General features: G+C 39.7%; 1 protein-coding gene and 1 long non-coding RNA gene across 5 annotated transcripts; one reads left to right on the top strand and one right to left on the bottom strand.

Annotated features, from left to right (window-relative positions):
- Positions 1–2,962, top strand: LOC147755777 (uncharacterized). The gene is made up of 2 exons (XR_015326900.1): positions 1–223; positions 1,031–2,962. It is a non-coding gene; the product is annotated as an uncharacterized LOC147755777 (long non-coding RNA).
- On the bottom strand, positions 1,934–26,119 carry LOC111248765 (short-chain dehydrogenase/reductase family 16C member 6-like). Of its 4 annotated transcripts, none has more exons than XM_022801665.2 (6): positions 25,901–26,119; positions 8,650–8,781; positions 8,301–8,420; positions 5,643–5,871; positions 5,199–5,373; positions 1,934–3,670 (listed from the first exon to the last, which is right to left on the bottom strand). In XM_022801665.2, exons 1-6 carry the CDS (start codon positions 25,922–25,924, stop codon positions 3,538–3,540), a joined length of 813 nt encoding a protein of 270 aa, XP_022657400.1. In that variant the 5' UTR covers positions 25,925–26,119; the 3' UTR covers positions 1,934–3,537. The 4 variants fall into 4 exon arrangements, with proteins under 4 accessions (XP_022657400.1, XP_086843896.1, XP_022657398.1 ...); XM_086987770.1 differs by lacking the exon at positions 25,901–26,119 and adding an exon at positions 13,204–14,241; XM_022801663.2 differs by lacking the exon at positions 25,901–26,119 and adding an exon at positions 13,249–14,236.
- Between the last annotated feature and the right edge of the window lie 305 nt (positions 26,120–26,424).

Below are 26,424 nucleotides of genomic sequence, written 5' to 3'. Positions count from 1 at the left end.
AAACTCTGTATCTTGTCCAGCTACGCCAGACTGCGTATAGCAGCAAAACAGGTACGATTCAATCTTCAATAATCAGCACAGAGTCGGATTTCAGCGATAGAATCGAATTTCCGTAACAAATGAACTGATGATTACTAATCGGTCATCTCTGTCAATGTGTAGAAACTTTTGTTGTGCTTCATATATATTTTTCTCCTGTTTTGACAATAAACACTCAGTACAGGTACGTGTGTCCGGCAATAAGCACATTTGTCAACAAGACGACTGCTGTTAAACATGATATTTCGGCATATTTCGAAATTATGCTAAGTAACAGTTCGAATGGAAGAATGATTAGAAAACAAATAGTGTTTGTTTAATTTTGGCTTATCTTGGCTAACTGCTCCATAAGGCAAACGCATGTAATGTTGCAGCTGGCTTACCTTTGACGTGGCATGCTGACGAAGTGAACGACAAGCCTAAAATATCGATGTATGAGTCATAAACAAACAGACTATATTAATTATAAGCTAAAATCCGCCTCTTCCTTTCATGTTGATAAAATAAATCTCTGACTATTATGGCATGAGATACACAGATTCTATGGGAACCCTATATGCCTAGAGTCTTCAGCTTTAGTCCATCTTGATCACCTTACGTCCTGGGCTGATCGCGTACGCTTCGTTCTAAGCAGGATAACATCAAGAAAATGCCTTTTCAAACATGCTTTGAGATACTTTGCTGTTTCGCTTCCATAAACGACTTTATATGATTGTTCCAAACACCGATGACAACTGTTTCGTTAGACAGTGTGCCATCCATCAGCCGTTGCATATTTCCTCTACAAAGCTGATCATTATGATGACGAACTTCACGATACTTATGTGCTAAGTATCTCGAATTTTATGTCTTGTGCCACCGCGAAGCATTGCTCTAGGAAGCTGACTCCTGCCAGCACAAACCAAATTTGCCACACAATGACAATATAAGTACCAAAACACTGAAATTGATTCCTTATTATTTGTGTACCCCTTATTTGTTTTCACTGTAGTATCACCAGAGTACGCTATACGTAATACCAAATGTAAGCAAACTGGAATTGAATTTATCGGACTCATTCGACAGACCTGAACGTGTTATCAAAGCGATGACGATGCCATCTGTGAGAGTAATGCGGTTCGAGATACCATAGTAAACTCCTCCCAGTACGCAATTAAGTAAAACTAGATAAAACTAGTTTGTTACCATCTGAGAATAAGCCGGTATTTATTCTATTTTATGACATGTAACTTCAAGGTAATTTAAAAGCTATAGTGTTGTTGAAGAAAGAAAGAAAGTAGCTTCACAGTTCTTTATAGCAACTGTTAGTCCGTAACTTGATCATCTCTTCTAGCAACTTTTATAGCGCAACTTTGTATGCTATTTGAAATAATGTTAATAATATTATTATTATTTAATTATACAATAAGAAGAACTAACATGTAATACAAGCACGATGTCGTCAGCAGCTCGAAAACGGCCTTGATAACCTATTTTTAACCCCGTGTGTGTTGTGTATTTTTTTTCTATTCACGTGAGTTCGTTAGAAGATTTTATCTTTATTTTATCCTCTATTTTATTAATCTCGTCTTCGTTCATTTGATTGTTTTCGTCTTTTCCTTACTTCTCGATCTTCTCTCATCTTAACGTCCCTCCTAAATACGGTCGAGTTCGCCGCCAGCATCACCTGCATTATCGTCTATAATAGAAATAATATACTCTGTACAGAATGTAGGCAGATTAAGACGACTAAGATGGAAAAACATTTAGAATCTAGCAAGGAAGTCGTCTAGCTGGCGGGAAGGAACTCTGTTCACGGTTGATAATCTAAAACGTCTGTAGTAAGGTTTGTCGACCACCTTTTCTCATAAACGATATAAATTCAAGGTTATGTCTAGATTAAACACGATCAACATACTTATATGTACGTGTATTTATAGAACGTTTACATTCGACTTCATCGGGTGCCACGAATAAGCATTTGAGGGCGGAAGCGATGCAAAACGGTAAACGTTTAGATTTTGGTCAATTTAATGCATATATAATATGTATCATATATGAAATTAGCTTCGTAAAAGTGACGTATCTCTACAGTTAAAAAAAACTTCCAAGTTATGGCAGGAACAAGGCATCAACGATAAACGACTTGGTCATGTGCCAGTTAACGCCAGGGCGACGAACACGTAGCGATTCGACAAAACAAATCTACTACATGAATATGGTGCGAACAAGGCCCTACCTACCAGCAAGCCGGCCACCAACTTGGCCTTATCGTAACCAACTAGTGAATTCGCAAATCAGGTCAAGCCAAAATATAATAGCTTCCTTGGGACAAAAGCGTCGGTGTTACGCATCGACTAACGCTGCCTGTAGAATGATACGATATGGTGTCCGCTCTACGTAACCGGTAAATCAATTTGTCTTAGTCGTTTCCATCACTTCTGCTACATTTTTAATCTCATAGAAGAATACAGTCCATTCCATTGTTCTTTTACGGAATATCGTGCATTCGCGCAGGATATGACTTTAAAAAGTAATTGCAGTAGAGTTTAAAGTACGAACGCAGTCGTGTGATGAAGAGAGCAGTCTAAACGTAAAACGCTAAACGTCCGTAAATCAGCTAAAACTTCTAGTTTACGTTTTTCCACAATTTACTACCACCCTATCTTAAAAATAGATTATTTTTACAGGAGATAAGGACTCAGCTGTAGCAGGATTAATGTAAATCTATTAATGAAGATCAGGATGCAATAGGGCGATTACTGCCCAAAAAGTACTCTACAGAAACCACTAGGAGAAGAATGACAAATCACTGCAAGGCATCAATCAATTTCGAAAAAAGAAAATACCTTTCTGCCAGGCAACGTACCAACTAGAAGACGCTCGGTCAATTGTGGCGCATGAATTGGTTTAATTGTACAATAAATCTCTTTTACATATGGAATAGATTGTTTATTGCTTTTGTTTACACACTGCCACTATCAAATGTATCTTACGTGTTATATTACGAATTAGTGGCCGATCTCGGTTTGGCTAAGAGCATCGCTTCTAACTCCGGTCCAGGCGTTGCTAGAAGATTTTGGGCGGCTTAATAAAGCAAACAACGATCTGACAAAAGTATGCTTTACCATAGTCCGCCCTCTCTCCGATGGCAGATTTGTCACGATCAGATTTATGGTATTGTGCAAACACACTATTTTTCCAATCCGTTTCATCTATTGTCGTCAAATCACTGATGATGATAAATACGCTCGAATAGAAGAACTGTCATTGGGAATATGAAATAATGAGCAAAAACAATAGGCGACGCTTGAGCTGATTCCAACATCGATTATCATCTCTCTAATGGTCTGTCGTTAACGTCTCGATGATACTTCTGCGATAGTCTGTTTATAGTTGATATTAGGCACAAGTCAACTGCTTCCAGCATTGGAGTCTTTTAACTATGAGGACTCTTAGCCCGTACCTCGGGCGATCGAAGAACCTGGAATACACTCTACTTAAACGGGTTTTGATTTGTCAATGACAGGAGTTTCCATTGGTAACTCGACTTGAAGATGCTGCGACCGCTGATGTCACGGCCAGCGGGGATGACACCTTCTCAAGGAGAAGCATTTCTCGCGCGAACTTCGACAACTTTTGCGAAAGAAGCCTAAAAAGGGTAAGAGATTAAGTTAGATCTTTGTTTTGGTTCAGGTAAATGGAGACCAACTGGAAAAAAACAAAGATGAGAACAGCGGCACAAACATAACTAAGTAGTGGTATCCTGACCATGGGCAACTGGAATCAATTGGAACTCCCACCCAATCGCTTTCGACAAAATTTCATTATCTTAACACAAAATCATCAGGTCTGCCGTACAGTTGACGTTTCCTACCTTCCGCTCTATATGCTCCACAAACTCTGCCTGAGGTGAGCAGCTAATATCGGTCGATGCCCCCGAAAACAAAGCAAACCTAGGTGGCACCCATTCTTTGATATCTCGTCTCAACAAAATGACATTAGATGGCCAACAGTTCAGAAAAACTCCAAGAGCCCATCTGGTCAAACGCATCTCGACCGGATCGCTACTGCACTGAGACTGGATAAAACGTTAAGCCCGGCACATGAAAATGGTGAGGTAGCAAGATTTTCCTGTTTGTGTACCGTCAAAGGTGAATGTACGTTAGCTTACGCGTTGTTACTTTGTTTTTCTGTAGATGACACAGGATGTGAAACGACCGTGCCAGATCCTTTCTCTCTCTTTTTTTTATTTATCTTATTTACATTTTTTATACATATTTACATTTATAAACCAGTGCGAGGTATGTTATAATATACCACAAATAACTCTTTTTTTTTTCATACACAGGCTATACAATATAGCGATCATTTTCTACGGCTTCTTTACCATCTGTTCGCTGTTTAGCGAGATTTCCTATCTGAGACAATTCAACAGGTTAGGTCGATTACCATACTTTTGAAGAACGGGTACATAGATGCGAGGGGCAGGCGGGCGCTAATCTGAAATTTTGTCCTATCCAATACGAGTGCCTCTGTCGTGTCTAAAAAAGGACAGCATTGTATTTTCACGCCAGCTGCTACTTCGTAAGGGTAATCCTTACCCGGGAAAACAACTTGTCAGTCACTTGTGACCTGCATCCAAGTGTGATAAACGGGTGATGGGAATGCGTACATCTATGAGACTCCTTCAAGAAAGGCATTAACAGCTTTCTATTATTATTATTTTCAGGCGTACTGATAGGCTTGCAACGCAGTCGAAAGGCGCATGTAACAAGTTTAGATTTCCCATCCCTGCGAAATCTGTTAGCAATATACACCGCTAGATAGATACTCAACGCCGTCGACTAACGTAATGACAAGAACAGGTTCGAAAAACAGGTTCCTAAAAGTCTCATGAATAAGAAGTCATTTCGGTCAGGCCTAAATATTGGCACATAGCCATAATTCAAGTTTAATCAAAATGCACTTCCCTCATAAGGGATCAGTTAAAGCAACTATTCTGATCCTATAATCCAACAGTGGCAACCGAGGTTAGGCACACAGCGCCGTTTTCCGTCCCCAATTTGACCCGCGAAATAGGGGATAACCCATCCTTATTTCGAATACCTTTTCAGGATCATTGATATTTTTTTTTATCATTATCACTATTTCATACGTATCACGTAAGCAATACTCACTGTTCGAGAAACTGTAGTAGAACGAATCCCTTAGGTACGACGACGTACTCTTTGTCGCTTCGAATACCGTCGACAAGAACGGCAGCTTGCTCACGTAACGTGGGCAATTCAAGCCCTAATAGACGACGAATAGCTGAAGGCAGACGCAATCGATGTGTCGTCACGGTACTAGTATCTAATCGAAACAATTATGGCGATCCGTCTCTGTTAGTAATGTGGTTTCATTAAACAGTGCTTTGTAATTGTTGTAATTAGCAGTGATTTTAATTCCAGTTTTGTTCCAATCCGTTTTCAATTAGTGTCATGTATTTGTTCGCGCTGGTGATGCCTGTTTTTTATTCACTCATTCATACACGAATCTCAAATAAACTGGAACCGATCATATGGGAAAATCTCAAAGCTTCGTTTCTTAGCTAAATAGAAGAAGGCGTGCGCCGTCCTTACCTGTCGTGGCCGTTACTACAGTTACAGGACAACATGCAATACAGAGCTTAATGCTGGGGTATGCCTCGAGTTCAGCAGCTAACGCTGACATAGCGCCAACTATGGCATGTTGCGAGGCGCAAAACGACGAAAACCTTGCAGAATTGCCAATAAGCCCGGACGGCGAGGAAATAGCCACGACGTGACCGGAACGACGTTCGATCATTGAAGGTAGAAAGGCACGCGTCATCTGAAATTTGGACCATTCGGCAATTTTTCAACAGTTGCAAGCGTTTTTTCCCCGTTAACTTCTGTTACATCGAAGATTAGCCCGAATAGAATAGTATCTTTCTCTCGAAATCATTAATGGGTCGCCAATTTTTCAATTTCAGTTTGCAAGATGACCCACGCTTCGTTGATGTGAAGGATGTAGCTAATCGAACATGTTTCTCGTGGATTGCCGCATGGCCAGACGAAGCGCGTGCCTTGAGCCGAGAACCGCGATGGTCCCAGTGTATGCTATTAACGTTTGACATTTGTAGTATTTTTCAATACAGGTTACCTTACCTTAACATGTATGCTGTGTTGCTACGTAAATAGTGTAGTTAAACAATTCTACAAATAACACAGCGCTTCCGGTAGTCACGAATTTTAAACCTTCACTTCGATATATAAAGCAGATAGATAATCAAGGGCCTTCGATATCTCTAATCAGCAAATAGTAGTAGTAATCTCTTAACATTGCCACGATGCGCTTTTATCGCTAACCTGTCAATGAATGGAGCTGTTTCTCGATACGTTCGTATATTGAAACATTGACCCTGACAGTCTCAAGGATCAATCAATCTTCGGCATCTATCTGCTCTCGTCAAATTTGTAGTCGTTTGTGATTTTTCAAAGATGACTCTGTGCAACGAATCGATCTGCAGCTGCACAAACTGCGCGCAAGGTTTCGGCTACAGGAGAGGTAGCGTGAATGCAAAATAAGCATTGTACATATAGAAAGTACTGCAGGTGAACATCATTATCAGCAGGATTTAATATGGTTACCATGGGATATTAAAAGCTACTTGACAGAAAATGTAGAAGGAAAAACTAGACTTTTTTTTTTTTTTTTACAAACACCATCATAAGTGCTCTCATTATCAGTGCATCATAAGTGTTGCAAATCACCAGTGCTCTTGAGTTTTTTAAGTTTTTTTAAGCGACCGTTGCAAGATGAACTGAATTTTCTTTTGTCCGCATTTAAGAAACTACGCAACAAAACACAGATGTGTGTTTTTGTGGCTTCTGGACGTTTAGCTACGGGCCGTCTCCATGCAAGCCACTTGCGTGGGCGTTTTATGGCAGGAAACAATTTCAAACGCGTTGGCATCCCGACAGTAAGGAGCATATCCGTATAGGTTACGTAGTGGGGCAGAGTGCACATGTTCAGTTTCGAATCTGTCAAGCAGGGCAAATGTCATCGAAAGTATTTCCATTTGAAGTCGTTTGAAGTAGTGCGTTTTGTTACGTTAAACGTGGACGAATAAAAATTTATATTCCAACGGTCGTTAGCTAAGCTTGGAAAATTCGAGAATAATGCACCGGTACTTATGTTCGTCTACGACCAAACGCCTCCAGCAGCCATGGCTAGATACGTAAGGAGTTACAGAGTTCTTTGATAGTTTCGAATTTCGCTGTCTTGAGAAGGGCACGAAGGCTGCAGGCCAACAGTTTTGAGGCACAGCGGCGAACTTGGCCACATCTACCACGATTCTTCTGGACTATATACAGCTATGTCGACACTAGCACCGCGTAAAACTATACAGTATCGCTACTAGCTCGATTAGCCAGCTAAAATCGTAACTTAAAGTAGACTACGTCGCAATGATACTGCAAAAACACACACATCCATCTTACCAAGAAAAAATACGCGGAAAGCGGGAAATGCTTTCTTTGTTTTCTTTAACTTGTTCCTATAATAAAGTTCTATAATGCCCAGCATTTGTTTTGATGTGTGCAGCGATGCCATTCGGAATCGTACTCAATACAAACCAATCCATATTTTTCGTGCCGGTTGATATAAAGTGTTTTTAAATAAATTCGGGAATGCTGCTTTCTTCACAGGCGCGTAATTACAGGATTTTTAATACAAACTGTTGATTTTTTGTATTCGCTGGGTAAAAGCTAAAATGTCGTAGTGATTACTAATAGTTTTTACTTATTATAAAAGACCGTTCAAGCACTAAACAGCGTTTGTTAGACAAATATGAAGAACCACTTTAGTAGCCGACAGTCGATTATACGATGACAAAAGTTCGGTCAGGGTATCTTCAATGCCAAACCCGAAATTAATTAAAAATCTTTCTACAATTGAGTTTTGCATTCACTTTCACACTATCTAGGAACTTGCACCTATATATATCTATACTGATCTATATATTGTTGTTAGTGGTCTACACATGAAAACAAGGCTCGAACAGGAGTTAACCCCGAAATCCATTGTGTAATAAATGCTCTTGTCTAATATCGAGCGAAGCGTTTCGTGAAGAGGTCTTCGTTCTCCTGGGCACGCAACCAGAACTTCGCTAGTTGTCGCGTTTGTAAATAACGGGAAGACCCCAACCGTTGTTCTTGTAGCAGTGCCCTTGGAACTTTAACGATTGTAGAGGTTTAGTAGCGATTGGCTGAGCTTACCCAAAAGTGAGAAAGAAGGTTGACGTTTATCGTCCGATGAATAGCCTCTGATGGTGATTGGATCAGTGGAGAAACAGCCGTGGGTTCCCACCAGGTCGCGTTGTGTACCAGGATGTCCACCTGCATTAAACATATGTGTGTTAGACAATATACCAACGCATACCTGTTCACACTGCGTCAACGCATATAAGCGCTTGCATTTGGAGGCCTAAGCTTCGCTCTTATTGACAACTGAAAATTGTTGCCCTGTAAATAAATCCCCCCATAAAACGAACTGATTAGCTATACACATACTGGCCAGCCTTCAGTTATGTGCTAATACGAGTCCTAAAATCATTAGAAGACGTACTCTGCCAAAGAACTTCAGTATCTTGGCTGCTACCGCGCTAACCTGCGCGTCGACGGTGACGTCACAGGGAAATGAAAACACCTTTTTGTTTCCCATTCGACGAAGCTCATTGGCGGCTTGCAGGTTCGCTTCCTATCAAAGACAAAACAGGCATGAGTAAGTTAAATTAGTAACCTGACATGCCTTTTACAAGAATACACAACAAGAAAATAAATAAAACACACAAAAACGTCACATTTCTGTGCCACAGGAGCCATGGGCGTAAATCAATTGTTAATCATGTATATTGCATACATTTATTTATATATATATATATATATATATATATATATATATATATATATATATATATATAAAACAAGAAAAAGAATAAATATAGGTTTCCAGTTGATATTTTCCTAACGGCCTACTTTAATCGTATGCCCATCTTTGCTTGTCGCTTCTCTTGACATGGGTTCTGCCATATTGCCTACTGGTACGGTAGCCTATCCATATGTGTATACGTTATGTCTAATATACTATAAAAGCGCTTCGATCTCCCAGGGACTCTCACAAGCAGCCACAAATATTGACAGCCATCGAGGTACTAACAGTCAGCCTGTTGGCTTCTGACTGCCGAAAAATCCCATAAAATCGTTTGTACTTTACAATATTCAGCTCGACCACGTGACAGTTCTACATACGTAGTTAAGCGTTCAGACTTTTCGTGACCCAGACCTACCTGCTTTAATCAGAGCTTTGTCTTCTAGCGTGAATGTAGAAATCAATTACCCCGCGCATTTTTGTCGCCTTCTAACGTCTAAGGATAATTACGTAACAAACGGACAAAATGGAGCTATAGTATATAAGTAGGACAGGGTCAACTTTTTTTTTAACCACTGAACACTTTTAATTCTGAAGGAGAAAGCCGAGAGACTGTTCGGAGTGTTGAATTTGGCGCAAGTTAAATTATGTAACTTTTAGAAATAGTAAAAAATAATAATTGGCATCCTATCGACGTCAATCATGAGTTAGTGTGCGCAGTGGTAGATATGATAATTTGCCTGTCTAAAATGACAAAAATCAAAGGGATATGTACGACCATTGATTATAGTTATTATTCTCAAAGATATTCTTACAAAGACTAAAGCACATTTATTTGAAAACCTGCATGCCAGACTGGAACGCTTTCGAAATATTGTTTCTCATCAAATTTAAGAGATTTCCAATTACCTTACCAAAACTTACTCAAGGTTGTGACTCGGGACGAAATATTCACGGGATGCTAAATCACAATAGGATCTTGGACTTTGTGATACATATAAGGCCAGCTCTCGAAGCCTCTATCAGTCAAAAATAACACTTCGTCTCTGAATGGTAAGCGCCGAAGTTCTAATCGGAAGCTGATGATTTTTGATAGTATCGATTTTTATTTTCACACCAGACCCATATTATAAGTCTACAGTGGAACGTCTTATTGGATAGCTGTAAATAATAATTCCGATTGAGCGAGCAAACGGTATATGCCATATAAATAGCTTGATTTCACCAAAGTAAACTAACGAAAATATCTATACGCACTAAATTCAGCTGGCAAAATTTCTCATCAACCCTCGTCTTAGGTAATCAATTCGGATTGACCATGAAAACGATTCTACGGATGTTGAATGCAAACAAAGTTGCTGCTATAAACGTGTAGCGGCCATTGGTTTCTACCGTACATCCGAATACAGAACTCATATAGTTTCGTTACCTGCATCAGCATGGGACATGTGTGCTCCGTATCGGAAGGTTAAGCACGAATAGATTTGGTAAAACCAGTCAAAATAAATGTATTTTTTCTGACCACTTTGTCGATTTAGTCTACACCGCTCGTGATCCTTAACCTTCCAGATAACTCAGTATTTTAATGAAAATTCAACGATTTGCTCAATTAACCCAAAGAAAAATATTTACTGGTGCCTAAGAACTCAACTAGTTCGCCTTTTCCTTATTGTTGCCGGGAGCTTATAGGCGTCTCGAGATGAAGAACAACATTAACTGTGTCCGCCCCTGTAAAATTAATAAGCATTTAATTGTGCAATTAGAGTACGAGACGTTGCGTCATCATCTTCACGGTTAGGAAATGCTCTAGGTTGGCTCGCTTAGACAGTGTTTCAACACTCATTTGAGCCCATGTTCACTCCGCAGTGATCTGTGGTATCGGCCAGAAGCTTTTCACCATGATTTCTCGTCTGTTATCAGTAACGAACGACAGCAGCTTCCTCGCTGTGTGCAATAAATGCGGTGCACTTCCTGGATTCATTTTGAACACCTTATCGCTTTTGGACGCAGCCCTCAACAGGCCTTTGTTCTTTTTCTTCAGCACTAGAGGTAGTAAAAGCGGCACGCTAAAAAATTTTTACTCTTCAAAATCTATGGCGACAACCCCCAAGGCACTAAACTAAGGGAACGCAACAGAACGTTATATCTTCCTTGCTACCCATGCATATATATAACCTTTGGGAAAACCCTACGGAAAGCTGGCTCGAGCGCTGGCAGTGAGATATACTATTTGACATATATATATATATAACAGGATACATGTAAAAACAGGATTTCGACTTGTGCAGCATCTTCACTGCCCTAAAACTTACTTTTCTCCGTTTTTATTTTTGCCTTATTCTCACTTGTGTACTGCACTAGGGATATGGTACAGCACGCCAAAGTGACAGACTGGCCCCCATTAAATCGCCATCCCATAAGGTCTTCTTGGAGAGTAAACATAATTAAGTGAAAAAAATATATATATAATGTGCTTAATGTAGACACATTTAAAGAAACAACGATAACGAAACGAATAGAACCAATAACAGATGCTAGGTAATTTTGAATGTTCCATTAAACACTAAGTGCAAACCCAGGCATAAAAATACGGCAACAGGTAAACAAATATGTAACACGTATTGCTAGGCGCCACCCAATGGTCCACATTTATTACAGGACGTTACGAAAACGTTCAGGAACACTCAAGCGGTCGTTGCTTGCCTCGGGGATATCGTACTAAAAGCAGGTTGCGTAATCAAGTCGCGCTTATAGAATGCACCTTTTAATCACCTTGAATAGAATATAGACAAGGCAAGACATCGTTGTTGATTTGTCCATCTGCAAAAATGGTGGGTTGGCCAACTGTCACTGCGGCACGTGACAATAACAACGATTCAGGTGTACGTCGACTGTTTATGTATTAGTTTATAAATTGTAAGGAGCCATCTTGGCAAAAACGGATGGTAACTAATCACTGGGAGGATATAGTGTAACGGTAATATAGGTCTATATTGGCTACCTCGTGCTTTATTTTCTCTGAATGTTTATTGAAGAGGTCTCATAAATATCAGCATCAAGCGGTTCTCTTTTAAATCGTTTTTGTCTTCTATCATTCATTAAAGCTTTGATAGCCAGCAATTAGTGGTGCATCGTGAAGCTAAGCTGATGTTCCGAGCGATATTTTAGACCCATAATTTTTTACTAAGTATAATATGTTTCCATATCCCCTGGCATCGGGGAGAAGCCTTTATCGAGGAAGCATCATTACAAACTGCATTAGCAATTTATATGACTTCTTTCGAATTAAATAGATAAATATTCTTTTTTTTTTTTTCAATCAGCAATGCCTATATATTTCGATATTTAGGTCTAACACTGCCGTTAGGCACTGCATCACATGGCCGGCCCTCGGTACAAAACAGGCAAAAAACTAGATCACTACTCGTCCCTAAGATTAGTACGTAAGCGCGTTCACAGGGGCAACGTAATAAAGCTCAAAGTGCATTTGGATCGCGTACAGTGATTTGCCGATTACAACCTATGTTGATTGAAATCAGGAACAGCCCTATCCTGATTGAGCTGAAGCAATTGAAATTATTAACTGTGTTTCTAAATATCGTCGAGAACTCTGCACTCGTTATTATATATCTCTAAATTGGAGATATTAAGAAATATAGACATACATTTAGCACAAAAAGAAATGGACGAAGAGGCGAAAAAATGCCTCAAAATATTTTCCGATAAAAATATTGCTTTTTTAGTGTAAACACCCTTAGAATGTTCAATTTAGCTAAAAAATAATAATTCAGATCTTGCAGGTCGACATACACCAGGAACCCTGTAATACCTTTTAAGATCGGAGATTTTTTTGAAATTATTTTTAATTTAAACAATTTTTTGGCATTGAAAATTCAACCGCAGGTAAAAGCCCATTGGGATATCCTTTTGTCTTTTTCCCATACTCTTTTTCATTTGTTACCACGTTATTGTACTTGTAGTTATATGCATCTTCAAGTAGAACACCGCCTGCGACAAACGATTGTTCTCTAAGTGATCAAACATTTTCCATACGACTACAAGCGACCATATGTCTCACACGAAATATACGTTACCAAATATCTATTCGAAAGCTATATTTGTAGTCCACAATGTACGAAAGGCAGGGGAACGTGCTCACGAAACGAGCGTCGCCTAATGACTATATGTGAATTACCCACATTTGACATTTAACTACTCAAGAGTCGAAACGCTTCAGCGTGCTATACCAACTTTTCTAACGCTTCCATATATGTACGACAGTCGTTCTCCACCAACCTCATCGACGTCCAGCATGATAACTTGAGCGCCGAGTCGCGCGAATCGGTGAGAAATTTCACTGCCAAGCCTTGTCGCCGCACCAGTAACAACGACAACTTTATCTTTCATATCTTTCGGCAATGGGGGTCGCACAAATGATATCATATAGCTCGAAAGTTCACGGACGACACTCGAAATTGTACGGGACACCTCAATTATGAAGATGATCCAGTTAAACAGCACTAGAAAGTAGCCCATCTTAGTTGTGCAGATTCAAGATCCTGAACACTCTACCAACCAGCGTTGTTTAGCTTAAGCTTGAGAACCAGCTTTTGGCGTCTAATCGCTTTTTCGCTGTAAAGGCTCTCTAGTTAAGTTAAATTTGGCCCGGTACACCCCCTACTGCGAATACTGGGGTTTGATCAAAACAATGCAATGGCAGTTCAAAATAAATACAAGTGGAAAGGGCGCTGCCTGCTCTATTTAAACACAGCGGGCTGGTCTGTGAGAAAAAAATATCACGCACGTACGTGCACACGTCTCACCTCTTTGGTGAATCAATGAACGAGCTTGACAGGAAGGAGATTTCGGTGTTTTTTACATTTTTTTCATTATGACAGCTTCGGTTACTGTGAACAAGTCGTCGCAAAAAACCTTATCTGCTTCGATTAGCTTACTTGTTATTGAGATGTCGTTATTAAGGATTTATCGTTATCTTATCAATAGACGCACAACTGACTTGTTCACCCTAGTCAATGCGTTCATTACAGTGAGGAGATAATCCAATATGTTTTGTTACTATAGGGTTCATGTGTAGCTCGGTATACTGCTACCGGCATCGTGGCACTACGGCGCTCCTTGTCTCTCAATCGTTCATTCGAGGTAATTGTCACGGTATTGATTCGATTATGGTTCGGGGTAACTGTCCGAGAATTGCGCCAGGTAACTTAAAACAAATGCGTGACAGGGGTGTGACGGAAAAGGAGCTGGCGTCGCAATGTTCACTGCCGTTAGTGAGGGATAACACGTCGCAGAATCGATGTTGGTACGGGTTTAACAGAACGTCAATGGGTACGTACCTCTCGCCCCGATACGGACACAATGCCTCTCGCATTGACAATAATACGCTTTCTCAGATGGAGAGCGCAGTTTAACTATCATCACACATTGGCAAGCAACATATGTTACGACGTGTTCGAGATGTCTACCTATATGAGTCAAAAGACTGGAAGAAATTAACATGACGATAAGGATATCACTCAAGTTAACTGTAAGTTTGGCAGGAAGTTTAGACTCTTCAAAAGCAGTGTTGTGAAGCAGTTTATCGTAATTTATTAACACTGTACAATGTTCGGTAAATAACGATGTACCTGTAAAAAGAAGTAGTAGTAGTAGTAGTAGTAAGGGGCTTGCTGCTATAGGCAACAAGTAAATAATGATAAGGTTATGAAGATAACATTGAATAACAAAAAAAAAACTAGAAATGTTGAACGCTTGGTATTAATAGGTAGCATTTCTAGGGATACACTGTCAATTTAATCAGATATATCTGACGAAAAACAATTGTAAAGCATATAATAAATCTAATACACATTAAGAATATTTAAAGAAAGAATCGAAAATGTTTATACGAACTTATGGGTTCGGGTATGTTTGTAGCAAATAATAATGAATTCTTATTCTTGCCATACTAACAAAAACTGACTATTATCTACCTATCTATACACTCTGACATCACGTACACTGAGTGTGTCTCTGCGGTAGAACAACTTAAGTCTAACAATACAGGGAATAATACTGCCACCATAGTGGCATCTATTACACACTATTGAGTTTAGAGTCTGAACGATGACTCGGACTATGCTCAGTTGAAGCTAAAATTTCCTAATCTGTAAGTTAAGTCCAGAGTAATCGGACGCTATTTCAAGTGTACGTAATATATATGGACAAACATGCCGTCTAATAATAGTCCAATACAAAATCTAGGGCACGTAATCTATATCCGAAGTCGGGCGTAGACATACATCGTTTCGTGCAGGCGTCTCGCAGTTTGACGCAATACTAGGTCGTAGTGGAACGTTATTAGTCTGATAGACAAATCGTTAAGCTCGACATTCAATGCCCCGCTGAAAAAAGCTGATCCGTTTCGAAGTGGATGTCGTGACACAGATTCTGCGCTATACGTGTCCGACTGTTCTCTGAACGATGCACATCTGAATCTGGCGAAACCCGCATTTGGATTGGGGTTATCAAGGAAATAATGTCAACGGCAATCATTGCACTGGTCGAGGCAACACTGGTCGTCTTTCGATCGTTTTTGTCTGTTTTTTAGTCAAGATTTTTAACTGCTGAGTGGATAGCTACTTGTCGTTTGGATAACAATACGAAGACGTCAATGTCTGTGTAAAAGTGAGAATTGTACGATGAAAAAAAACTCGTACCACAAGCGCATTATCGAGATCCAGTTATATTGAGATCTTATCATGACACCTCCTTGACAAGTAAATTGAGGTTATCTTAAAGCTAGAGGTTCGGTAGTAGTAAATTACTACAGAGTCTCTTAGTTTAATAGAATTCCCTATATCAGTTACAGTATTAATAAATGCTGGCAGGTGTGAATTTATACATCTAACAACACAATGATTATGTCCTACGGTAGCCATTTACTTTACATAGTCATAGTTATAGCTCTTCTAGCTTTTCAGATCGCAGTTGTTATCAACACTTACCTCAGCGCAATTAATCACCGAAAAAAAGATTCAAACTTTGGTATTATACCGTCTTTAACCTTAGACTTTTATTTATATAATAATAATAATAATAATATAGCCATTTATCGTTTTAGTTCTATAGAAAAAAATATATTACTAAGTAGATTAAAAAATCATTGAGTATTGACGTTATCTTACGGTTAGGACCTAAAAGAATATGGGGCATCATGTTTAGTTTCGAATTAATCGTTTATTACTTGTTTACCATGGCAGGATAGCACCAGCGGTTTAGCTGATAGTAACAGTTAGATATCTCAAAAAATGATGCAAAAAGCTTAGGATTTTTAATTAAGCTATGGTTTTGTGTGAAAAATGAAGGACGAAGGCGCACTCGAGAGGGTTATTAGAAAAACACGAGCTCGAACACGTATGTTGTGAGTAGCAAGGAAGCTTGCCAAAAAAGCTGGTGTTTGAAAACAAACAGTTAGCAGCTTGCTGCTTCATGTAAACTATTGCAACGAATGTCAACAAAATGAGGGGTAAAAACCATCCACAACCAACAACAATAAAATTACCTTGCCTAAAGCTATCTTATACGAAGAGCTGTCCTTTCTGAATGGAAAGGCGAGCATTTCGGACCTTTGCATGCTTACAACCAACAAAATCCGGATGTCTATTGCTTTTTCCCGCAAGCTAAATACTAAATAACCTAAACTAGACGTTTATATGCCGATAATCATAGACGGTCTGAGTTCGCTCTAAATGAGAAAATCCAATCAAGTCGAATACGGTTTAAAGAAAGGTAATGAAAAAAAAGTAATGATCATTAACTGACAAATCTGCAACAAATTACCCAGTACAAGACTTCGTCATATTATGGGTGCCAAGCAAATGAAGACCAGAAACTTTTCTATTGAGTGTACCCGGCGTTACCGCTTACTTTATCCTATAAGTCCTAACTCTTTTAACAAAGCCTACGTTTATTTTCTTAGAAACCCACAGCAAGAGAAAGTTTTGCGTCGATCTATACGTATATACCCTTTTATTCCGCAAAAAAATTTAGCTACGAGTTCGAGATTGTATATAACGCGTGACCTTCATAGAAACTATTTCATATAATAATTACCAAGAGCATAAAGATTGCAGGCGCGCGAATAATACGAATAGCTATAGAAACAGCGTAACGTGAATGCGATGTTAGCACTACGATTTCTTAAACAGTTGCACTTCTTATATTTAGTATCACTATTTCAAGAGACCTTGTTAGACTTGAAAGATCAGTTAAGAGCATCCGTATACATGCAGCAAATTAACGGCTGGTTCAAAACGAATGCCGCCCCAGATGATTTAGTGCCTAATCGTCTAACTGTGTGCCTTAAGTTACGACTTACAAAGTTTGTAAATATATATATATTCAATCAAATAGGACCATCCAGGAACTTCACACATTGCCGGGTTCGACCGAAAATAGATGTACACACAAATTAAATATCTGTTGTTCAATTCTAGCGCATGTGCCGACAGTGTTGCTAACGAAGAATTTTTAAACTGCGGTGGAAGAGGCACTTACTAACACTGTAACTATGTAACGTACTTTAAGACCGTCTTCGTGATTGATACTTGAAGCGCTGCATTCTTGAGTTATGGGATATTCGTGCCCTAGCTTGTCCTTGAGCATAATGACACACCCTTTCGATTGGTTCAGGTCGGCTGAAGCCATGGCAGTTTCGTAACTTCATTACTCCGACACTTTGTTATATGACTTTGTGATTTATCGCACACAAACGCATATTTCCCATCCAGACGCTCGTATGGTGCCTAGGGCGGCTTTTTTCCTCCCTCTCATTACCTAAGCCGATGTCATTGTTCCACAATCACACTGATGAAACGTATGGATACATATGTTGCAACGCGGATCGACACCACGGCCCACGCCACTATTTTGCTCGCATGTTTGATCCCCTTTTTTTACGTTTTTTTATTGCATCTGTTTCTCGTCGAAAAGCCTGTAGACATGCTGAGCGTCTCAAAGATTCGAAAATCTCAAAGATTCGACCCATCTTTTCCCATCTTCAATTGTCCAACTTTGGAGTAAAGCTGCGCATATTTCTGTGCATAGTTTAGCTAAGGCCTTTCGGCTAGGACAACAGAATATTTCAGTCCGATGACCCATGGGCACAAACATGAGTCTACGCTCTACCGATCTCCAACGCAGTTGACCGTTATGTTATAATCCATTGTAGATAATCCAGAACATTCCTGTTTTCTTGCTGCATTGTTCGCTTTGTTTTTCCTGATAACAAAGGCGCCTCGTCCTTCTGAGTTATGTTGCCAGTTGGACACATCGATATTATGACCCACTCAAAAAATTATCTTCGCGATTTCTTTTCTTGGGTATCCGAACTTGCTGCCCGTCCATGAAATCTTTTGGTAATTCCAATACGAGGTTATGTAATATAATCACAAAAAACTGTCTGCAGAAAAGAAAGGAACATAATTGCTATACAACATTCTGAATCATTTGAAGGAACGGAAGAAAACGAGATAGGATACCTAAATTGTCCGCATTGACTCGAACGTTCATAAATGTTGCGCTAAAAAACCATTGCGGCGCATGCTTCAGTAAATGCCTTTTCGTTCGTCGCAGTTGAAAAAATTCTGTGTGCCACCATTAGGTGAAACGGGAAGGTCGCTTAATTATTAAGGAAACCTCATGAAGATCTTTGTGTGCAAGAGCATCTCTGATCAAACTAGGCAATGTACCAAATACGTTGCCGCCTCTCTTTGGTTAGCCAATGACAACTGACCTTAGTTCTTCTATGCAGTGACAGTGATATAACATCTTGGCGTTCTCAAAACAAAACAATCGAAAGGTGTATTAAAATCAACATTTTGATGTTATGTCTATTGAAATCGTGTTCCGGTGTCGCAGTGGTCTGTTTTCTCAATAGCTGAAGTAAGCTGAAATTCGCTGTTTAAATATATTAGGGTATAGGCATGAGTTCCCCATGATAATTTATTTGTCTGCTAATCTTAGGGATACGTTACGATGTAGGTTCAAATCCAGGCTGAGACACAGTTCCTTTCGTGCTGGGTGGCAACCAGTTGTACCTTTAGTGGAACGTTTGACCCATGAAGATTTCTAAGATACAATAAATACAAAGATCAATCTGAAGACCATAGTATATAACGTAGGTCTTCTTTTTTTCGTTTTTACTTTCAAACAAAACCAAGACATTTTTGGTGTCGTTCGTTGCTAACGTTAACAAAAAACACAATTCAAGCGGTCTTATTCTTGCTCTTAACAACCAAATATCGTATCATATTTATTTCATTCCATGTTATCAGACTGTATAAACAAAATGCTAACTTATGCACACGATATCACCGTTATATATGTATGTATCCCCTGCGTAACTTTTATTACGCCTATCGACGGACAGACAAGTCACTACCGGAGGTCACTCTTCGATCCGTTACAAACGCGTAATCATCTCCCAGATTGTCAAGCGCTGCTCATCGATAAGTGAACAAAGGTCTCCACGCTGCAAGGGGGCACGATATCGCTTCACAAGAGGCGTACAAGTAAATTATATCAAAAAGGTTGGACTAACTGCTGAAAATGAGCAAGCTATAGTCACTGGCGGCCAATAGCTCCTAGAATAGTCGGCATTTGCTGAAGTCAACACAGCAGCTGCAGTAAACGCAAAAGCGGCACCACCTCTTTTTTGACCAATAAAACCACTCTACGAATTAAGCGTTGTCGCGATACCAGTGAACGCATCAGAAATTTGCTTATGGCAAGTCGTATTGTCAACAACAGCTAGACTGCATATATGCCAGTGCGTTCGCTGGTGATACGGCTCTCTTCACCTATTATCTCATAGCTACAGGAAGAAATCACCGCTGGCCCGCCAGCTCGAGGACACCCGCGCGTCACCAGTATCAATTATCAACTTAGCATATAAACACACAACACCGACAATGTACGTATAGCCATGTTGTGGTGGATTTGTATATCGTTCGAGTAAGTGTCTGCTAAATTTAGAACGCGCACTAATATAGCGAAGATTATAGTTAGTCTAGGAGATGTACTGCCAATAAAGTGAAAAGAGACGAGCGTGAGGAAGGAACGGGGCGGAATTAACAGCGGCGACCAACTAGCTAAAAGCAAAAAAGCAAGTGAGTTTATTGGATGAACGTCGTCATTTTGGAACCTTTATGTATATATCATTGCTGGACTAAATGCGACTTCTATATGCGGCTTGTTTGCAATAGGCTATTGTTTATGTTAAGAGAAACAGATAATTAAATGATATTTCTTGCACGCGCCAAAGGAACCATTCGTAGTGATCACGTTTATTCAATGGCATTACTAATAATCGCGATCGCATGATTTAAGGCTTGAATCATTTGTTAGTCATTGTCAAAATATCTTTCTTTAATTTGTCACACTATTTTTGGTTTGATGTCGCCATGTGCTTTCAATTTATTAAGTACTAAGGGAATGCCTTCAAGTGTAGATTTGTTAAAACGTTGTAGAGGATACGAAAATTAAAAAACAAATGGCAGGATAAAAGTTCCGAAAAGGTCTAAGAAGTTCACAAAATAACCAATCGTTAGATCTTATTTTTTAAATTTGAAATATTTTAAATTAACTATAGCATTATATAATACATACACAAATAATGGCAATGGTATGTCTTTTGGATTTGTCCATAGGTTTTTTGACATATCTGCATCACTTTAGTATAATTCAATGGCAAGGCACAAAATGGATAGCTTTTATCCCAGCAACTGATCAGATTCTGACTGCTGCTGGTAGTTACAGGTTTGCTTGCATTGTTGACCTTCGGATGTAACCTTACATAATTGCCGTAGAAATCTCAACGTTAATTAAAGAAAATAAATATTTCAAGTTCTTATATGTCGTGTTCTACTGCCGTTAACTATTGTTTCAAACGACTCGTCCTTTACCGCAGGTTTTCAATTACCCAGCGCGTCACAGCTCAACATTTTCCAACATCACTTGCATCACTTCCCCAAACAAAAATAAAATAAAATCACATTTATAATTCTCGATGTTCCCAGCCGTAATTGAAGAGGTAACTCATATCTGTCCTTCTGAGTCAGCAGGCGATTACCATACGCAGTATTTTCTATTGGGCTAACAAAAAACCTGACGTCGCTTGCGTATAGTAAACATACAGTTTAGCGTTACGATTGCTACTGGCTATTTGTTTCTTAGCTAGCTCCCGTCCTTTAACCATTCCCCTCTACTGCGTGGTTAGTGCCTCGTCAAAACTAGAACAAAAGCTTCGTTTGTATGTCAGCTTCCCTTCTGCAAATTATCTGCGGACGAGAAAATTGTGCCATTAAACTTAAAGGCTAAAAGACTGGCTTGGTGTTCCGAACCGACTCAAGCGCCTCGAGTTTCGATCGCCTCGCCCTGTTATCACATATACGTATAAACTAGACTTATAAATTCCATCTTAGACTGTAACATGGTAAAGCTCGTCTACTAATATTTCTTTTGACCTGTTATTTTTTGTGCTTCTCTCCGTTATGCTTGTCGTTCGAATCTGCCTCATCGTTGGCAATACGGGCAATTGATTCTGCATCAGCTATGGCTAACTCATGAGTCTCTGCAGGTTTCGCTCTTCCATCGCCGGTAAAGTGGAGGAAGTGCTTACGTTGGCTTGTCAACACGCTGACCATCAGGTTATTGTTAGGTGCTAGGAGCATGTCTGCGGTATGACTTTGTGCAAGGATAAAGCTATAGAACGTTATAATGGTTGTGACCTAGTAAGCCAAGAGCATCCATGCTTTTGGTCTACGTTTTCAAGAAAGTAGCGTTATGCGCATCTGCAGGCTCGATGTCCATATCCTATACGATTGGATCCTACATGAGCCGTTTAGTATAGGTGAAGAACACGCTGGCTTGTTTAAATCTGTTTTTCATTCACAGGAAGCAACTCATCAAGATTTGGAGTTGCGCGGGGAAAAGAGGCTGTTCTCCTCTCTTACACAAAATTAGCTGGAAATCGGAATTCCGTAACATTTAGGAAGTTTTTACGTGCAATAGAAATTCATTAATAATTACGAAACTTTTTTAAAAGTTTCAACGATTTATGCCCCATTCATTCAAAAAAGGATTGCTTTATTTGCATTATTTTCGTCAAAAGAGCGTGTGTGTCTACGTATACTTTCCTTGGCCTTACTTTTACACTGCCAGGAATGGCTAGTTTAGTCCCGTCCCATTTGGATGTATGAGGAGAAAATCAAAGCAACACTATAAGCGCGAGATATTTGTACACACTATTTACGATTATTTATTTTACATCATCTAAGATTGTCTCTGCTATTCACTGTTCGTCAGGGAGAGGGAAGGCAATAATAATAGCTACAATCTATAAAAAAAAAACACGTTAGAATACTTACATAACGCGTATAAACAAAACAACATTACAGCCCCGCTAATACGTTCCGACAAATAGATATATTTTCGTATAATCGAAACTTCACGTCACTGTGGTTTGTCGTGTGTTCGAAATTTAGCCTCCGAAAAAAAAACACTCTAAACAGACGAGAAGTCGCCCTTTACAGATTTATATATCTGCTTCCGTTCCCTTCATAACAGTATTAAAGTCGTCTCTGCTGCAATGAATAGGCGAACACCCACGAGTCGATCGACAACCAAGTTTGGATGTCCACGCAGTAACGCGCGAACCTTTGTTCTCATTGAGGGTCGTACTCGACGACCTTTGAGATCGAGTCGCAGGGCGGGTGAAAATTATCCAGCACGACCTAATTGCTTGCTAAGAATAGTTGACTGTTAGAGGGCAAAGTCCATAACGGCGCTCGACCTCCGTCACTGGTGCTATGTGTAACAAACTGATTTTTCACAGGTCTGCCGTCATTCGTTGAACGATGCGTGCGATGGCGTTTTACTTGTTAAGATTGTGTCGCCAAATAATATATATATATGTATATCGAAAAAACACTGGCTTAGCTTTGTCGCCGGTTCTAGTGGTTCATAGCCACTTCTGCTACGGTTAGTTAAGCATACACGTGTATTTGTTTACCATATAATATACTCATTGCGACTCAACCACGTTCCTCCGATGGGATGTCCTTTTTTCATGACCAGACGATACTGCCCGGGGATGTTTAATATCAGATTGCACAATTTAGACTTCGTAATCTCTCGATGCGTATCAGATGCGATTCCATTGTTTTGAAAACTGACAAATGAGTCGCATAATCTTCGGCCTTCGATGTCATCGGGGGTGGTTTGCATAAGCTTGCAAGAGTAGACCCATAGACTCAGCAAGGTCTCCCATTGTACTCATGTAAATTCAGTTGTCGTAGTAATAACCGTAGCGATTAGGGTTGTTTTCCCTGTCCAATAGGAATGATGCTTACATTCCCTTGGCGGCGAGTTCGCAGATCAGTTGGCAATAGAGAGCGAAGTACTTTGTTTTCAAATTAACATGAGTCGTACGGACGTGCGCTAGCCCAGATCCCTCTGTCCGAAAAATAACATAATAGTACGAACCGAACAGTTCCCTCAATGTTTGAATAACCCCTATAACGTTCAGTAAACACCAAGACTTTGGCTGCACTCGGAAGTACGACTCGTAACTTCTTTGAGATAGGAGGATAGAGGATGCCTCGTACAGTTAAAAAGCTATCTACTTTCATACATTCTTATAGCACTGATCACCGGTGCCCACCGATGGCTCACTAGCTGCTACGCCCTGAAATTGGTACCGTGCAGGAAATTGAGGTAATCGAGTTGATGGACTAAGCGGTAGTGGCTCGGACTGCACTTTTGTGGTCGAGCTTGACGGTGTTCACATACTACCAAACACTAGCATAGTTTGCTTGGGTCACTCCCACCAAGTGCCAAGGACACACACAGCGTCTGGACTAATTCGGCATACCAGGCCACCTTTCCAGGCTCAGAAAAATAACGAAACGTGCAAATCCTGCCGCTTCCCGAATGCGGCGAAGAACATACTAAATATGCAGAAGCCATACGTTCTGCACTTACACAGGCGTAAACGTGTATTTGTTTACGAATAGTCCGTTCATTACGATATATTCGTATAGTATATATATCCGCGTGAGCCAAAGCCGAGCGGTGGTGAGCTATAGATGATTTTTGGTAAAACGTGAAAGACTCGTATATAAAATAGCAAGTAGATAGTCCTTCACGTATTAAGCTACACGGAGCAATCGTAGTCTAAATTGCAGTAACACGCACATTTTATAAAGTAGTCTTTTGTCCATTTTTAAGTGTGTTCCCGTTTCCTCCCAGCCAACCAAGCCATTACTTTAACATAGGCCAAACCCACGCGCATGTTCCAGAAATCCAGCGTCGACCCAGTAATATACCAAGTTGTTACGTTACTATTGTTTCAGCTGGCAGAACAGCTGCATATTTCATTTTGATCGGGGTTTTTTCGATTTTTTTTGATTTTTTCGCGACTTGCTCCATTTGTCCACTCGAACTAGCAGTGAGATTTCACAGCATGAAGAAAACCTCTATTTCTGGAGCCAACACTGATCGAACATTAAGATTACAGGGCAGTCTGTTTAATACGGGATCGTTTTTTAAGATAGATTTTTTGCCGAATCTTTACCGCCCCGATGGCCCTCATTTAATAGATAAACGTAGCACAAAAGTACAATTTACCTTAGCCTGAGCTATCCAGTTAATAACAATAAGACCAGAGACAAACGTCGAAAATATCTATATGAAGAAGATGATCAAGGACCTGTACTGAGTGCAGCTATTTTGAGCTTTCATTGAACAGATTCGACGTAAACAATGTCGTTAGTATTCGGGAAGAAACTGTTGACCCTTTTCTTGTCTGTGCTACAATCGGAATGGCATTAGTACGATAATATATTTGTTTTATTGTTGGAAACATATCCCTCTGAGGTTTGCACAATGAGTTCCTTTTATCCGTTTTACCTGAAAGATGTATTTGTTTTTCATTAAGATAATGTCTACATAATCTATCGCATTAAATTTACAGCGATAGAATGGCAATCTAAATTAGGTAGTTCGTGGCAAGTGATAAGTATTTAGTTATTAGGGAGCTTAGCTTTCTTTTTAATCAGCGTAAACCAGCGCAGTCAAGTAACCTGATGTAGAAAACTGGTGCGATTATTTTAAAATAACATTGTCTTTTCTAAATCACTCTTCCATAGTATTGCACGTCTTTGTTGTTTACGATGTGGTTAATTAATTAAGCAGTTTATTCTAATCGTAAGGTTTCAACCTTGTCTGCGGGTATTTTTTTACACCATAGGTAGTCTTCGTATTCAAATAACTGTCCATGCGTGCACCCTCGGCGGAGCCTAAACTCACGTAAACTACCATCACAATTATGCCTGTCGATTATCTTGACACTTGGTTGGCCAACGTGCCAAATCGCACGTCAACAGAGCGCTAGCTTTCGGTTTTACGAACTACTACGGCGACTTATCAGCGTATAACATCGATATTGATGATAGCGCCATCTGGCGCAGCAACGTATTTTTCTCACGTATCTTTTATATTACACATAATACAACACTCTGATCGACTTTATACAATTGTAGCTCCGTAAACATGTTCGGGATGTTTATAGGTCGTTTGTCAAATTCCAATACGACTTTCAGCGCGGATGAATTAGAGATGGCACGTCAAATCGTCTATATCGTAATATCCATATAAATGTTGTTCTTTGCATAATCCTGTTTCTTTTTTTTTCTTCAAACGATTCGTGTAGCGAACGAAATAATCAGTGTATCTGTTATTGCAGTTGCACGATTTTCGTTGTAGATAGTATAATGCACTGCGCAATGACGATCGGGTGAATGTTTACAGCATTATTTAGTACAGTAGACCTACGCACATTAGAGAAGTGAATGCGGTAAGTAAACCTGAATGATTTTTGACTTACCATTCTCGTCAAAGCGAATTTCATGGATTGAGATCGTCCTACCAAACTCTTTATCGTGATGTGGTTGAGCTTGTGTTAGTACACGTATAACCAGGGCTCATTATAGTATCTGCCATTTGCGTGGTACAAATGGCGGGAAAACTGTTTGTTCAGTGCTGCTATTTACCCAACGCATCGTACTCGTGCGATTTAGTTTACCAGACAGGCCGCAAAGGCAAACACAGAGTGGAAATGGCTGTTGGCTATCTCTTAGTACGTGTGTCTGTCTGGATGTAAGCCACATGCTATTATTGTTGTCATACGTCGGTTCCGTTCTGCGTGTCGCGAATCTGTAGATAGGTCATTTTCACTTACACAGATTGGTCAAAAACTAAGCTTTTTAAGGGCGACGCCGTATATAATGTTATTCTTATTATTACAATTATGTATGATCAATAAGTTTCATAGCTATTTCTTTCGGCGGCATTCCAGTAACTGCTGAGATTACTCCAGATTATTAACATCTTTCCTCAAAAAGGGTGACG

Source organism: Varroa destructor, unplaced genomic scaffold, assembly GCF_002443255.2.
Source record: "Varroa destructor unplaced genomic scaffold, Vdes_3.0 BEIS01000004.1, whole genome shotgun sequence".
In the NCBI taxonomy this organism is placed as follows: domain Eukaryota; kingdom Metazoa; phylum Arthropoda; class Arachnida; order Mesostigmata; family Varroidae; genus Varroa; species Varroa destructor.
This window is presented reverse-complemented; position numbering and strand designations above follow the sequence as displayed.